Source organism: Gasterosteus aculeatus, chromosome 12 (assembly GCF_964276395.1).
Source record: "Gasterosteus aculeatus chromosome 12, fGasAcu3.hap1.1, whole genome shotgun sequence".
Lineage (NCBI taxonomy): Eukaryota > Metazoa > Chordata > Actinopteri > Perciformes > Gasterosteidae > Gasterosteus > Gasterosteus aculeatus.
Window position 1 is genome coordinate 15,926,015 of NC_135700.1, and position 13,969 is coordinate 15,939,983.

Below are 13,969 nucleotides of genomic sequence, written 5' to 3' on the forward strand. Positions count from 1 at the left end.
TAACTGTATGATGAAGGGTGATAATGTCAGTAAAGGAGGGAAACGGATGGAGGGATGGATGAAAGAAGCGAAGCAGCTGGCAGATCAATACTCCGATCCACAATCTGCATCAGCCGGCTTTTTAAGAAGCAGCCCCCCCTCGCCTCCCTCCAAAAGATACAGTTTTTTATTATTTATTTGTTATTTTTTAAAGAATATGCTTACCTAGGAATATCTGTTAAAATTGTTTTTAATTGCATGAAAAATAATAATAAATATATATATATAAAAAAAGCTCACATCGGGTAGTCACTTGTTACAAAATATGAGCAGGTGCCTTTAATGTCAAAATCTCGACAAATATTGACACTTACGGAAGGCAGATACTTTCAAACGTGTCTTTGTTTCTAAAGTGTCTTTGTTACAACCGGGTCAGTGAGGAGAGCGTTACTCTTTATTTCCTGAGGGAAATTCCTACTCTCCAGAGATGCTTCGAACGCATCTCAATCACGTTGTGAAGCTGCACTGTTGTCAGGACAACAGGTAAACTATAGCCTGTGGAAAAATGGCGGAGCTGTTGAAAATACAAAGCAAAGTTGACAATTTCAGAAAGGAATACTTCTTCAGAAACAGGTTTGTTTCACTACGACATGATATTACAATGTGGCTGTAGTTAAAACGTTTGGCTTTTGAAGCATTGACTCAATTAACCATTAGCGTTAGCTAAAGGGTCACTTCAAGCCTTCCTCCTTTAGCACTAACCCTGCTAGCTAACGTCAGTTAGCGCGTGACGTTAAGCGTTAGTTGTCGTATATTTAACACTAAAACGTTACCGACCAGCAAACGATAGTTAACGATAGTTAACCTACTGTACCAGTCAAAAGTTTCGACTCATGTTCTCATAAAATTGAATGAGAAACTGTGTCCAAACGTTTGACTGTAGCTATATTGTGCAATTGCATCATTGGCAGTGGGGCCATGTCGAAGTTATCGTTAATTAAAACGTTGAAGCACCTGCAGAGCAAACAGGATGAGCTCCAAAGCAAAGTGTGGCTAATAACCTACAGTTGCATATAATGTCTTTGTGTCATAATGATGGGCTTATACAAATATGTGATGTGAGATAATCGCTAACGTTACCAAACAATATTATTATGTGACCCTGTGCCTAGCCAAGCTGAGGAGAACAGACAAAGGGAAAACCAGGCCGCCACCCGGATTCAGAGCTGGTTCAGAGCTTGCAAAGTGCAGGCTTACCTCAGGTATGATGCTGGCAACAATTTGAATATTTGAATATCTGGCTAACAGTTGAATTATGTAAACCACATATGTTATGGATGACTACTCTATCAAATGCCATAGGTAAAATAACACAGGCCTTAATATTTTATACACCAATTTGCCCCCCCCCCCCCCTCAGGGTTGAAAAACGTTCTGGCTGGACTCTTAAGAGTTAATTTCAAGGAAAACCCTGATACTGGCTCACTCTCATAATTATCCCACTTCTAGAGCTTTGCAAATGGCCTGGAGGAATAAATGTCGCTTGCACTCTGTGCCCCTTTCACACACGGAGAAATGAATGTCCCTATGTCTGTGCTTGTTCTTATTCTGTGACCCCAGCACCATTCTACAGGGTCAGCAGACAAACTTCCAGACAGTAGGTTAATTCAGATTACTTTAGTTAATTGATCAATGCGTTAAGTGGATAATTAGCAACAATTTTAGCTGCCTAAGTGCAACTCCGGGGTTGTGCTATCCCCACTATAAGCATTGATTTTCTGGGCATATAAATGGCCTTTTGGAAATTGATGGCCTCATTGGAGGCAGAGAATCGCAGCGGACTTGCATTTAGAGTATGTTTGAAGATGAATACAAATGTGTGCCACCGACTAAAGGGGGTGAAAGGCCCATCAGACATGATCGAAAAGCCTTGAGCAGAAATGTTCTGTGTGTGTGTGTTTGTCTGTCTTTTTTAGAGCATGTGTTTGTAAGTGAAATGTTGCCGTGACCTTTTAATTGAAGACCTCGTACAACCCCTAACATTTGTATTCCGAAAACAAAAGCGCTCTTTTCTTCATAATTTTGTGATTGCATTAATCAAATTACGCTATATACAATTACATTATTTTAGCTGTTAATATTAGTTTTCTCATGTTAATTGAATATTCAAAGGATTCACTTTTTTGGACTCAATAATGTAACTTCTCAGCACAGATGAAACAAAAAGAATCACACATTTAATATTCCTTCAATGTGTATCCGAATAACTTTTCGGGGGTGTTTCTTTCATTTCAACTACTGAACTATACATGTCCAATCATCTCCCTAAATTGACATTTTTTGCAGTCACCTGCACAAGAAGGCAATCATTATACAGAAGATATGGCGGGGCTTCACAGCAAGGGCACGTTTCAGACAAATGGTGAAGGTAAGCCAGTGCCTGGAATGGCTATAGATATATTGATTATGTTATGATAGCATGCATTAGAATTCAATTGCCATATTCCTAACTCTCTGCGTCTGACCTTAAGAAATATAATTCACTCATTACACATTGGGAAATTAGCACTTAGGAAATATGATGCAATATGATAAGGAATTCCATCTATATTGGAGCTCTTGGGATGTAGATAGAAAAGGCGTGGAGAGGGGAAGAGAGAGTAGAGTAGTTTGTGTGTATGTGTGTGCTTTGGTAAAACAAGGCCCTATTTTCAGCATATTGCCTCCAACTGCTTCTTAATTGAACAGATTGTTGATACCGGATCCAATACCCAGCTCTCTCACGTATAATTTTCCCCTGGATTGAGTTTTGTAAACATATCACAACAAGCTATTTATCATGTCTGTAAATTGACTGTTTGCTAAAGCATAACTGCCAGCCGCCGTTTGGGAGGCGTTCAAGAAATGGAAAGGGGGGTGGGGTGGGGGACGGATGGATGAACGGTGGGGGTGGGTGTCGAAATAAACGATGAAGGATGTGTCACAACACACGTATGTGCTAAAAAGAGGCTGTTTGGTCTCATTTGGAACCAGACGAGCACTAATTTGAATCGCTCAAAATTGCCACGGAGCACTATTTTGAATTAGCCCTGAGAGATTATATTTTTCCTCTGCCTCTATCTTTCTCTCTCTCTCTCTCCGTCTGTCTTTTTCCTCTCCTACTCCTGTGGACCTTATCATGTGGAATGTGACGTGCACAAAGCCTCGTCTCAAAGCATCAAGCTGAATTTACAACCTCCTTTCAAGTCTTTGTCTCCCTTCCTTCCCTTTCCTCTCCTGCCTTTCTTCCCCGTCATTATTAAAAAAGAAGTGTTGAGATATGAATCCCTTTTATGGCCGACTCTCCAGTTTGCTCCCAGAAAGTGCCCCCAGTGGTCGGCCGACACGTTTGGTGTGCAGCGCCTGGTTGAGTGCACCCGCTGAATATTCTCTGGCCTTTTGTTTGTCACTTCTGGCGGCGCTGTCATTGATTATGAAATCCAGAGGAGAGCGTTTGGCCGTCATACATCTCCATTAGCCCGCTGCTTGACTATCATAGATTTTTTTGGCCCTTGTCTGCGTTGGTGTATTAAGAGAATACTGTCCTCCCCTTGATGCAAAGTCCCGCTAACCACTTTCTCTCCCTCCCTCTGTCTTTCTCTTTCTCTCCCTACACCCCTCTGACTTCCATTCTTTTTTTACAGTTTCCCTCTTGCTTTCCTTCTCTCCTTTCTTTCCCTTCTCCCTCCCCCCTACAGTGGCCCTATCTGTGCTGCCTCTGTGCAATGTATTATGTATAAAGAGCTCTTTATCTTTGACGCCTGCTGTGGACAGATCAGAGGGCCGGGAGACAAGATGTAACACCATCTTTTCCTTTGTGTTCACAGGCGGCATATTTTATCATGAAGATGAATTTCTACGAGGAGATGGCGGTCAGGGTAAATATCACCATGGTGTCTTGTTTTAGCAAATGGAGTGTCGGGGGTGGAGGGGGGGCACTCTGTTTCTTTGTGTGTGCTGTGAATGGGAGTCCCCATGAATAACCTGTAAGCACTTCATCCCACCACTTCGTCGCAAAAACTGGTTATCCGAAAACTTCTAGAATTCTAGCTGACATTGTTTTTTTCTCACTTCTTAAGCCCAACAGTACTTTACAATTTGGTTTAATACATCATTTACGCCTATACAACTCAAGTATACTAGACAGAAGATAAAATTCCAATTAGTTTTTTTATTATTAATTATAATTTTTCACTTTGGAGTTAAGAAAAAACTACATTATTTGCATTTCTTCCTCTTTTCCACTCCTCAGCAGGTATCACTGTTTAACTCCTAAATCCTTGCACTGGGGCTGTGACTGACGTTTTGACGCTTTTACACTCGGATATTGCACAGAAACCTTATATTTTTACAATTCCATATGAACAGTTCTTTATAGGCCAACAAAACCCCCCACTGGTGTTTATCAAAGAGGCTGTGTTGCTATCCATACGGAGAGGAATGGTTGCAATAATTTCATACTGGTGAAACAGCCCAGGTATTGAGGGCTTTGAGTTTTACACCTAATAATAATCCAAACAAATAAAACTGACCACCCTGGTAGCGTTTGACGTAGCTCTTGTAGGTCGTGGGGCGAAGGGTAAGGTGCAATGTCACAGTAACGCCTGAAGTTGGAGTTGGAGAAGAGGTCTTTATTACATATTGCATAACCACAGTTTCCTAAAGGAAGCAATAGGAATGTTAATGGAAAATGAAACATGAGAAATGGCAGCACACTGGCTCTGTGTTAAGAAATTCAAGAAGGGTTTGAACCCCTTGTGGGCCAAATTAAGCTTTTCTCTGCACAGTCTGCAATTCATTGTGTCCAAATGACCTGGTTTGCGTGGGTGCTCCAATTTTCTCCCACCACAAAATACATACACATTGGTATTGAAACACTTGGTACCTGACCAAAAGATTAACACTAGTTTTACATTCTAAAAGGGTGTTGTGAAACTTGAACCTGTACTTTCTTTGTGATGCCACCTGTTGAAAGATGACATTTTTCAATCAGAAGTATACTAGTATGGTTTGGGATCTCATTGATTAATACTGGTAGGATTGTGAGCACTATAATCAGAGAGGGAGGGAGAGAGAGAAAAGTGAATGACTGAAGGACTGAAGGACATCTCTACTCACAGACCATCGTTACCAAATACATTTTCAAAGTCTGAGAAAGAGGGAAAGAGAAAAAAATGGAGATAATCATCTCAACAATCATCTCAAAATCCCCATGTGATACTTCCTTTGAATCAATTTTCATTCTTCTCTTCTTTTTTTTTTTTTTCCTCCCGTGCTGTTGTCTTTATCACGGCATGGTAGCTAACAGAGGATAATGTATTAGGGCCGTAATAGAAACCAGTGTTTACATGCCGCACCTCGGATTTGTATTAGATTCAACAGCATCGATTTCACTAGTCAACAAAGGTCAGCAAGAACTCGGGAGGCGGCAATTACTTTATTTAAAATTATCTATTGACTGGCAGATCAATGCTAATTCTCATTTTGCTCTTTGTTGTTTTCCACCATCCTCCACTCCACCTCTTCTCTCCTGTTCCCTCTTCGCACAGTGTGATTACTCTTTTACCTGCCATTGTTTTAATCTCCTAATTAGTTTGAAGGACATCCGCCCCCTCGCTTTAAAACGGTCCAGTGGTGTGTGTGGGTGTGTGTGCGCCAGCTAATCTGCAGCCTCCCCAATCAACGTAGATGGATACAGTTAAACATATGGAGCAGTGGCAGCTGTCTCCCCTGAATTGTCCCTCTGTCACTGCAGAGGAAAAAGAACAGCATATATAGTTAAAGATTGTTTTAAAAGTGTACCAACATTTTTATTCTTTTGCTGTTTTTTTTTTTTATGTGTCGTCTGCGAGTTTAGGTTTATAGGTCTTCGCTATAACGAAACATGCCATACCTTACATCTCACCTTTAAGCCTGTCCGTGAACAGCATGTCTATTTAGTATTCATTATTGAAATATTTGCTATCTGGATCAAATTATTTGTATTATGTATATATATTCTATATTTGTATTTAATTAATCATCAAATTTGGCACACTACCAGATCTTCCATATCCCGTGTTGTTGGAAAACATCTGGCGTCTCATTTATAACCGCTGCTGATGCAGAAAACAGGCCGCGAAAGAGGCGTACGCTGGTTCCCTCACAAAAGTTGTGATCTATAAAAACAAGCCTGACGGCAGAATGGGCACTCCTCTAAACTCTGACCCACACAAACATTTAAGAAACACGTGAAACCGGTGGCCCGGACGGGATGCAGTGAACTAAGCTCATACTGTAGTAATGAAATGTTAATGGTATTCTAAGGATGCCTCTCACAATTAACTTCAATTCATATCACATGTTACTTTGCACTTGTATATTTTCTTAATATATCATTAAGAGTCCATCCAGCAGTCCTATTTGTGCATTCGTGGTCAGCTGTGGAGCAGCTGGTGCAATGATCACCATCTGTAAGATAATAAGCGTTACAAAACTGCAGAAGAGAGTATCATTCATTTTCAATGATATTCTAATACTAGACATATATCATCAAGTCCAATCTTAGTTTTCAACTTAATTTATTAATTCAGGGTTTATTCTACACAGACAGATTCAGTGTACGTAATGTGAACAAACTTAACACATGCACGAAACGATTGTCTAAATTAACACAGTGAAGGGATAAAGGCAGTGACATTTGCATTGACCATTTGTGGTTTATTGTGGGCGTGTAGGAGGCAAATGGAGCACATTTACACATTGATTTGTGATACATATATATATATATATATATATATATATATATATATGTATAACTGTCTGGCGTAAGCAAGGTTTTATAAATATGAATGCTTTTGCTTATGTGCATTTCCTCCTTTTAAATTTGGTTGGAATCACTGTTTTAGAGACAAGAGATCCTCTGTTGTGCTTTAATCCCTTAGATCCAGCGGAGATGGCGAGGATTCTTTGTAAGGAAGTATGTCCATAACTTCTACGAACGCAAGAGGTATCTGGAAGGACTGTCCCGGAAAAATGAACTTGTCAGGTAAAAAAAAAAATACCACAAGTTCCTCAGTGGGGTGTCCCCTTTTTGTAAAGTTTTTTTTTTCTGGCTTTAGAGAGAGACTCTAAAGCGCTGAGGGCTAATCGAGAGCGAAGTGAGCGATGTGAAGAAATTAAAAATTAGCCTCTGATTTGAACCACAGCTCGTGCATTAATAAAACATCCTTTGCTCCAGGGCTTACTGCTAGAGATACGCCATCTTTTATTTTTGACAAAAAAAAACATCACGTATAGCTAAAAGTCACATTTTTAATACTGCTAATATATTTTACCGGGAAAATATCTTTAGGCTTCTGCTAAAATTAAATGTAAATTTGTTAAAGTGCTTCTTGGATCACTGACTTTGCCTCTCCCCCACGAGCGTTCAACCTTTCCTACACTTATCGCCCCTCTTAGAGGTAGGGGGAACCAGGCTGTTAAAGTCCATTAAGAACGTTGACACTTCAGTTGTATATCCCACAAGGACAGACACACACACAAACAAACCAACACAACTCTGTCAATTATTGTGACCAAAAATGTACCGGTACAATTGTGAATATAATGGGTCCTTTTGTACTACGTCTTGCAGCCACTGAATGATTAAATTGCATGTACTGCTATTAATTATCAAACTTGATTAAAAAGTATTCAGAATGAACATTTAGAGCAAATCGTAACATTCTAATCTTTCCAATCTCACCACCTTTTTATATAGTGTGTTTTAAAAAAAACACTACAAGGAGCAGTGGAAGATCAGAGTAAGTAAATATCCGTAGAAAGGAGAATTCAAGGAGCACAAGATCCTTATCAGCTGTTTAACATCCCCAATATCCAGACACACACCCGCGCCTAGCCCCTCCTCCACGATGGTTTAGGGTGTTGAGGTCACTTTCTCTCAAGTTAATCACATGTTTATTTAGTGCTGCTGAGGTCACGATCAATTAACGCCGTGCAGGCGTTTATTAAAAATATCCTTTCTGTGTTGGCTGCTGAGCCCTCGGATCGCACGGTGTCTGATCACTCACCCCGCAAAGGTCTGCTTTTTAATCTACCAGCCTGCTCCCTCCCTCTTGTAAGTCTGTCTGTCCAAACCGCTGCATAAATTATTGAAAGTTGGACTAATGGTCCCCATTTAGTGCAGGCTGATCGGCTGCGCATGGTAATGATATAGGACTAATACATAGACTTCCGAACCTCTCTCCCTTCCCTCTGACTCTGTTTGAGTCCTCGTTCTCTCCCATGACAATTCTCCAAAGTACGGAACCATCTGTGTCATTTCATTAGTTACGGCATCCAGCTAATAAATGCTACCTATAACAGCCTCCTATGCCGCTCTCTTTCTTGTTCTCTCTCTATTTTGTCTTTCTCTCGCTCTCTGTTCTCCGGTGTCCATTCACACTCATCCTTCCTTTGCTCCTGCGTAGCCTAATGAAGTCGGGACCCCGGTGCGGTCCGCACTCTGCCATGGTTTTCCTTGATACCCCAACAATTCATCACTTTGTCAGGGGGACACTTAAAGTTCCTGCGCCTTAAATAAGGGCATGCTGTGGGACGATTGGGGCAATTAGGAAAGCAGAGGCGGCGCGCTTTGCATATTTACTAAATCTGCCGGTGTCATCGCTCCCGCCACCAACACAGCCTGTTGACTGCATGAATTATTCCTCTATCTGCAATAAACAGCTGGGTAATTATTGCTGCCATAATCAGATAGATGATTGTGCCTGTGATGTCGCCACGACATGGCTATATCTTTTTATCTTATTCTAAAGAGAACAAGGGAGAATTCATGGACTTGCCGTTGCGAGGCTGAGCTGCACTCGTTTTTTACATTTTTTTTATCCTCCTCCTCCTCCTGTGCCATGCTGTCTCACTTCCTCTCTGTACTTCTTCCCTTGTCTCTCTTTGCTTCAGCCTTCTTCGTTCCTCCCTCTCTTGTGTCTGTCTCAAGGACATTCATGAAAGGAGAACTGAGATGGTGGAGAGACTGTGGGCCTGCCTGCACACCCTCCCTGCCATCACTCTTTGCGTCAGTCTTTCTTTTGCTGCTCTTTCTTTCTGATCCAGTTTTATTGGAAACAAGTTCCCCCCTTCAGTCTGATTGGATTTATTTATTGTGTGTGTGTGTGTGTGTGTGCGTGTTGAAGTGTAATCCGGGTCCTCTCCTCTCCCTCCCTTTTTAGGAAATTACTTTGGAGAGTAAAAGAATGCAGAAAAGTATGTATATTTCATGAAATTGTGAATGTTTCCTGTTATCGGTACAATAATGTGAATATTGATTGAAGATTATTTAAAAGTTGGGCACATTTCTTGCGAGCACCCTTTTTGGTGACATAGGTTCTACTATTACGTGTACCAGTAAATTAGTTAATCAATCCCTTAAATGATAGGCTGTGTTACGAGGGCGTTGAAGGCTCAATACATTGAGCTGGTCACTGTTTAAATCGACTGGCTGACTATCCCTCCTTGCCAGCTATTGAATCATTTAATTGGAGCAATCAAACAGCCAATCAGGTCAAGCCTCCATTAAATATTTAGAAACCGGCCAATTAGCTGCTCTGTTGCCGGCCTGGACCACAGGTGTGGCTTGCTGTCCCACAATGCTTCACTCTGATATCCCATCAGCCCCTGATGCCCCATTTTGAACTACATAGTAAATTATTAAGGAAGAAGTGAGAAATTTAGCTGTTCTATATTAGCCATTTAAATAAGTTAACAGTCCAGGGTGAAAGTGTCAGTCTGAGTTTCAATTATTTTATAGTAGTTTATGAATGCTGGATTACCTTGTCCAATAGTTCACCAGCCATCAAAAGTAATCTGGAGTCAGACAGCTGCTAGGACATGGCACTGAGAGGCTGCCGTGGCAGCATGGCATGCCATTATTGTATGAAGCCATAGTGCAAGATAAGTTGAACTGTAATCAAATGTCTTTCATAGGACATCTAGAATACTGATATATTTTTAAGTAAATATACTGTATATTAATAGCCTTTATTCCTATCAACTTAAAATATATTTTCCATAAAAGTTTATTTAAAAACAAAATCAGTTTGTACAATGACTCCATTTACTTGCTGAAATCAATTCTCCAGTTCATTGCTAGCCACAGGGAGACTATGTGCTTCTAATGTCAGACATTGGAGACAAAATAGGACGGTTTTATATGTAAGGATTTCAATTGTCTGCTTCTAAAGGATTTTAACTCAAAATGCAGAAAAAAATCTTTGATTATTGTTGAATTTCAATAATGAGCCAAAACTGTTTTCCAACTTCTGTTTTTAGCTTTAAACTTAATATTAATATGACTAAGGCGAGGAAACACACCAAGGCTTTGATCAATATTTACAAATTCTTAACAAAATGTGTACCATTGCATTTTTTTTCCACCCTTCTCATTTAAGCCTTAACAAGTCTGTGTTTTCAGTAAATAGTTGATGAGCAGGCAAATATGTAAATAGGTTCCAGCTTAAAGTGTTAAGTAATTACTAAATGTACCCTCCGTAGATATACTAAAGTACACAAAATAGTAGTTGAGCAATACCAAGGCCTCTGTGTACGTTCATAAACTAGACAACAACAACAACACATCAGTACATATCACAGATTTACAAGCCAGTGGTTTATCACACTGTTTCTTCTTTTATCTTTCATTCTTACACTCAACTACACAGTCTCTCACTCTGCAAAGACACACACACACGCACACTCAGTGCATGTGCTGCGTGCCCAACAAGGCTAATGAGGGTTGTATGTTGTGGCGGCTGGTTGGGTCGACACAGATCGAGGTGCCTTCAGCCGTTACAAATCTGTTTGGCTTTTGTCCACTACACAGCAATTAATAACACTGGGGCTGGGGGCAGGGAAGCAAAGGTCACCCATTCAGTCTGACAAACACACACACACACATAGACACAAGGATGCACACACTGATACAGTCAAAGTTAAACACTCAGCTCAGACACAGACTGACATACTAGAACAGTTCCTGACCCCGAAAACATTAGCTTGTCTGTTTTTAAGGTGGCATTAATAACGAAGAATAAGCACACATACTATAAACATATGCATGCACCAATTGGTTTGTGAGTCAGACCGTCCCACACCTAAACCCAAACTTTATATTTTACATTAATATGTAATATCCCTGTTCGCCAGGTGTACAAATCGAGGCCAAGCAACCTCTATATTTACTATATAAACACACGGAAAACACACACGCGCAATAGCAAATATAGACATACAGCCACACATATATATACAGTACACATGGTTTTAAATTACTGTGCTTAATATTGCATGGACACGCACAGACACATTTAGACTTGCTACACACACCTAAACACACACTGCACACAGTGCTGTGCATATTTCATTTATTTTGTAATTTAATCCGGTCCTGAGGAAGGAATGAGAATGCAAAGGCAATGCGAACGGTGATGTGATTTCTTTTTAAATGTCACTCCCCGCAGAATGTGTTAACCTCACGTTACAGACACACTATGAATATTCTGATTCCTCTGTGGAGGCTTGTAATTGAAAAGAGAAGTTGGGCAGAGAAATAAAACTGTGAAGAAGAATGAGAGAGAAAAAAGGAAAGCTTGACTAAGAGAGAAGGATACCCTCATTGGTATTGCTCTGGTGGAATTAGATTGGCTTTACTCTTAGTTGTGTGTCTGAGTGTGTATTTTCTACATTTCCATTGCATGTGTGTTCAGTAATTGTTTGCAATTCCCTTTTTAATTTATTACGCCCTTGTAACAATAAGGCTGTGTGATTGCCAAATGCAATTGTTGTGTATGGGCTTTTAATGCATCCCATTTAGCCAACTTCGCTTAACAGATGTCACAGCCAGACCTGTCCTGGCTGCGGTGATGAAATATATCCATCATCCTCCCACTTATAGCCTCTTGCGCTCTCACTTTGCTGTTTTCCTCCCATGCGGTCTCAGTCTGCAGTTTTTCTCTCATAGCTGCTCCGTCTTTCTATGTCTGTCCCAGTCTCTCTGTCAGCATCAGCAGTTGTTTGTCCATCTGAAGGAGATTGCAGAAGAGGTTCAGCTTTATGATACAAGACTGTCCCAGATACACACTAAAATCTGCCCAGCATCTACAAGTCTTTTTTTATTTATGTAGTGTTAAGAAGTAACGTCAGCTGTATCTCCAGCTAAAGTTCCACGCAAAAGGAAAGTATCATCAAAAAATATTATTTTTATAGTAAGTAATATTGCGATAAAATGAAATGTTAGTTCAGTATTCAGTCAGTTGAAAACATTGACTTTGGGACAATGATTAACTAATATTTTTGTATGATTTACGTCAAATATGTCAGTGTAAAATGATTAATCTTGTATTGTAGCACGCCTATCCATGTATTCCTGTTTGACAGTGCGCCCTGTCAAATAACCTTCCTCTAAACACTGATTGCAAGTTTTTTTGGGAATGTTGTGTGTGCTCCGTAGGATGGAGCTGGCAGAAATTGAGGACCTCCGGCGTAGAGAGAGACACTGTCTTGATATTGTGAAGGAGCAGACCGCCAAGGCCACCCAAGCCCACAGGTTCCACCACCTCCTCAGTACGAGTCAGGTTGGTCACGAGGAAAACAAATGCCACCACACAGTACAATATTTGACCGAAGGCCGATATTATCAGGAATTAGGATTTCTTGTAAAAGGGGACATATTATCTAAATTCCACTTTTTTAGTGATTCTACACTTTCATTTCGGTATCTGGCATGTCTACCAAAACTCTGGTGGGGAAAAAACAACTCGCGTGATTTGTTATGGTTCTTCTACGTCGGAAACGTGACGAGCTTCCTTATCATTCTCTCGTCACTATGAAATTTGTCCTGTAATTTCCTCCACAACTTTGTTCCCCTCGACCGGCAAATCGACGTTTGTGGAGATCTCCCTCCGTGAAAAATGGGTCGACGCACGCAAGGAAGGGTGAAAAGGCACGCAAGGGACACGCAAGGGGCTCTTGCGTCTGTGTGTCCTTGCATCGCTCTGAAAACGCAGAAGCATAAACTAGGCTTTAGTTTTTTGCAAACCTCGGATACACTTGGAATAGCAATTATATCTTATCACTATCTACGTACTCAAGTCACTAGCATCACTATGCTCTCAACACTGATAACAAGACTGTGAGAACTTAGCCAATGTACAGTTGTGGTCAAAAGTTTACATACACTTGTAGAACATAGAATGTATGTAATATGTAAGAACATAATGTCACGGCACTCTTGAGTTTTCTCTGATACGGACTTCTTTGTCACAAAAAAACATTCATGAAGTTTGGTTCTTTTATGACTTTATTATGGGTTAACAGAAACAGTGATCAAATCCGCTGGGTCAAAAATATACATACAGCAGTGCTAATATTTGGTTACATGTCCCTTGGCCATTTTCACTGGCCACAATTGGGCGCTTTTGGTAGCCATCCACAAGCTTCTGGCAAGCTTCTCGTTGAATCTTTGACCCCTCCTCTTGACAGAATTGGTGCAGTTCAGTTAAATTTGATGGCTTTCTGACATGAACTTGTTTCTTCAGCATTGTCCACATGTTCTCAATGGGATTAAAGTCAGGACTTTGGGAAGGCCATTCTAAAACCCCAATTCTAGCCTTATTTAGCCATTCTATTACCACTTTTGATGTGTGTTTGGGGTCATTGTCCTGTTGGAACACCCAACTGCGCCCAAGACCCAACCTTCGGGCTGATGATTTTAGGTTATCTTGAAGAATTTGAAGGTAATCCTTCATTATCCCATTTACTCTTTGTAAAGCATCAGTTCCATTGGCAGAAAACAGCCCCACAGCATAATACTACCAGCACCGTGCTTGAGGGTAGTCATGGTGTTCTTGGGGTTAAAGGCCTCACCCTTTCTCCTCCAAACATATTGCTGGGCATCGTGGCCAAACAGCTCGATTTTTGT

General features: G+C 40.6%; 1 protein-coding gene across 3 annotated transcripts in view; it reads left to right on the top strand.

Moving 5' to 3' along the window:
- Nucleotides 1-331: 331 nt before the first annotated feature.
- The window catches only part of spata17 (spermatogenesis associated 17), a 38,598-nt gene continuing 24,960 nt past the window's right edge, over nucleotides 332-13,969 (top strand). For 2 of the 3 annotated variants that reach the window (XM_040168343.2, XM_040168350.2), the window contains exons 1-6: nucleotides 332-612; nucleotides 1,152-1,241; nucleotides 2,326-2,407; nucleotides 3,846-3,896; nucleotides 6,942-7,045; nucleotides 12,500-12,623. In XM_040168343.2, coding sequence (XP_040024277.2) covers nucleotides 545-612; nucleotides 1,152-1,241; nucleotides 2,326-2,407; nucleotides 3,846-3,896; nucleotides 6,942-7,045; nucleotides 12,500-12,623 — 519 coding nt within the window. In that variant the 5' untranslated portion in view covers nucleotides 332-544. Of the gene's footprint in view, nucleotides 613-1,151; nucleotides 1,242-2,325; nucleotides 2,408-3,845; nucleotides 3,897-6,941; nucleotides 7,046-9,224; nucleotides 9,259-12,499; nucleotides 12,624-13,969 lie in introns of all 3 variants that reach the window. The other variant, XM_040168358.2, reaches the window with a different exon arrangement.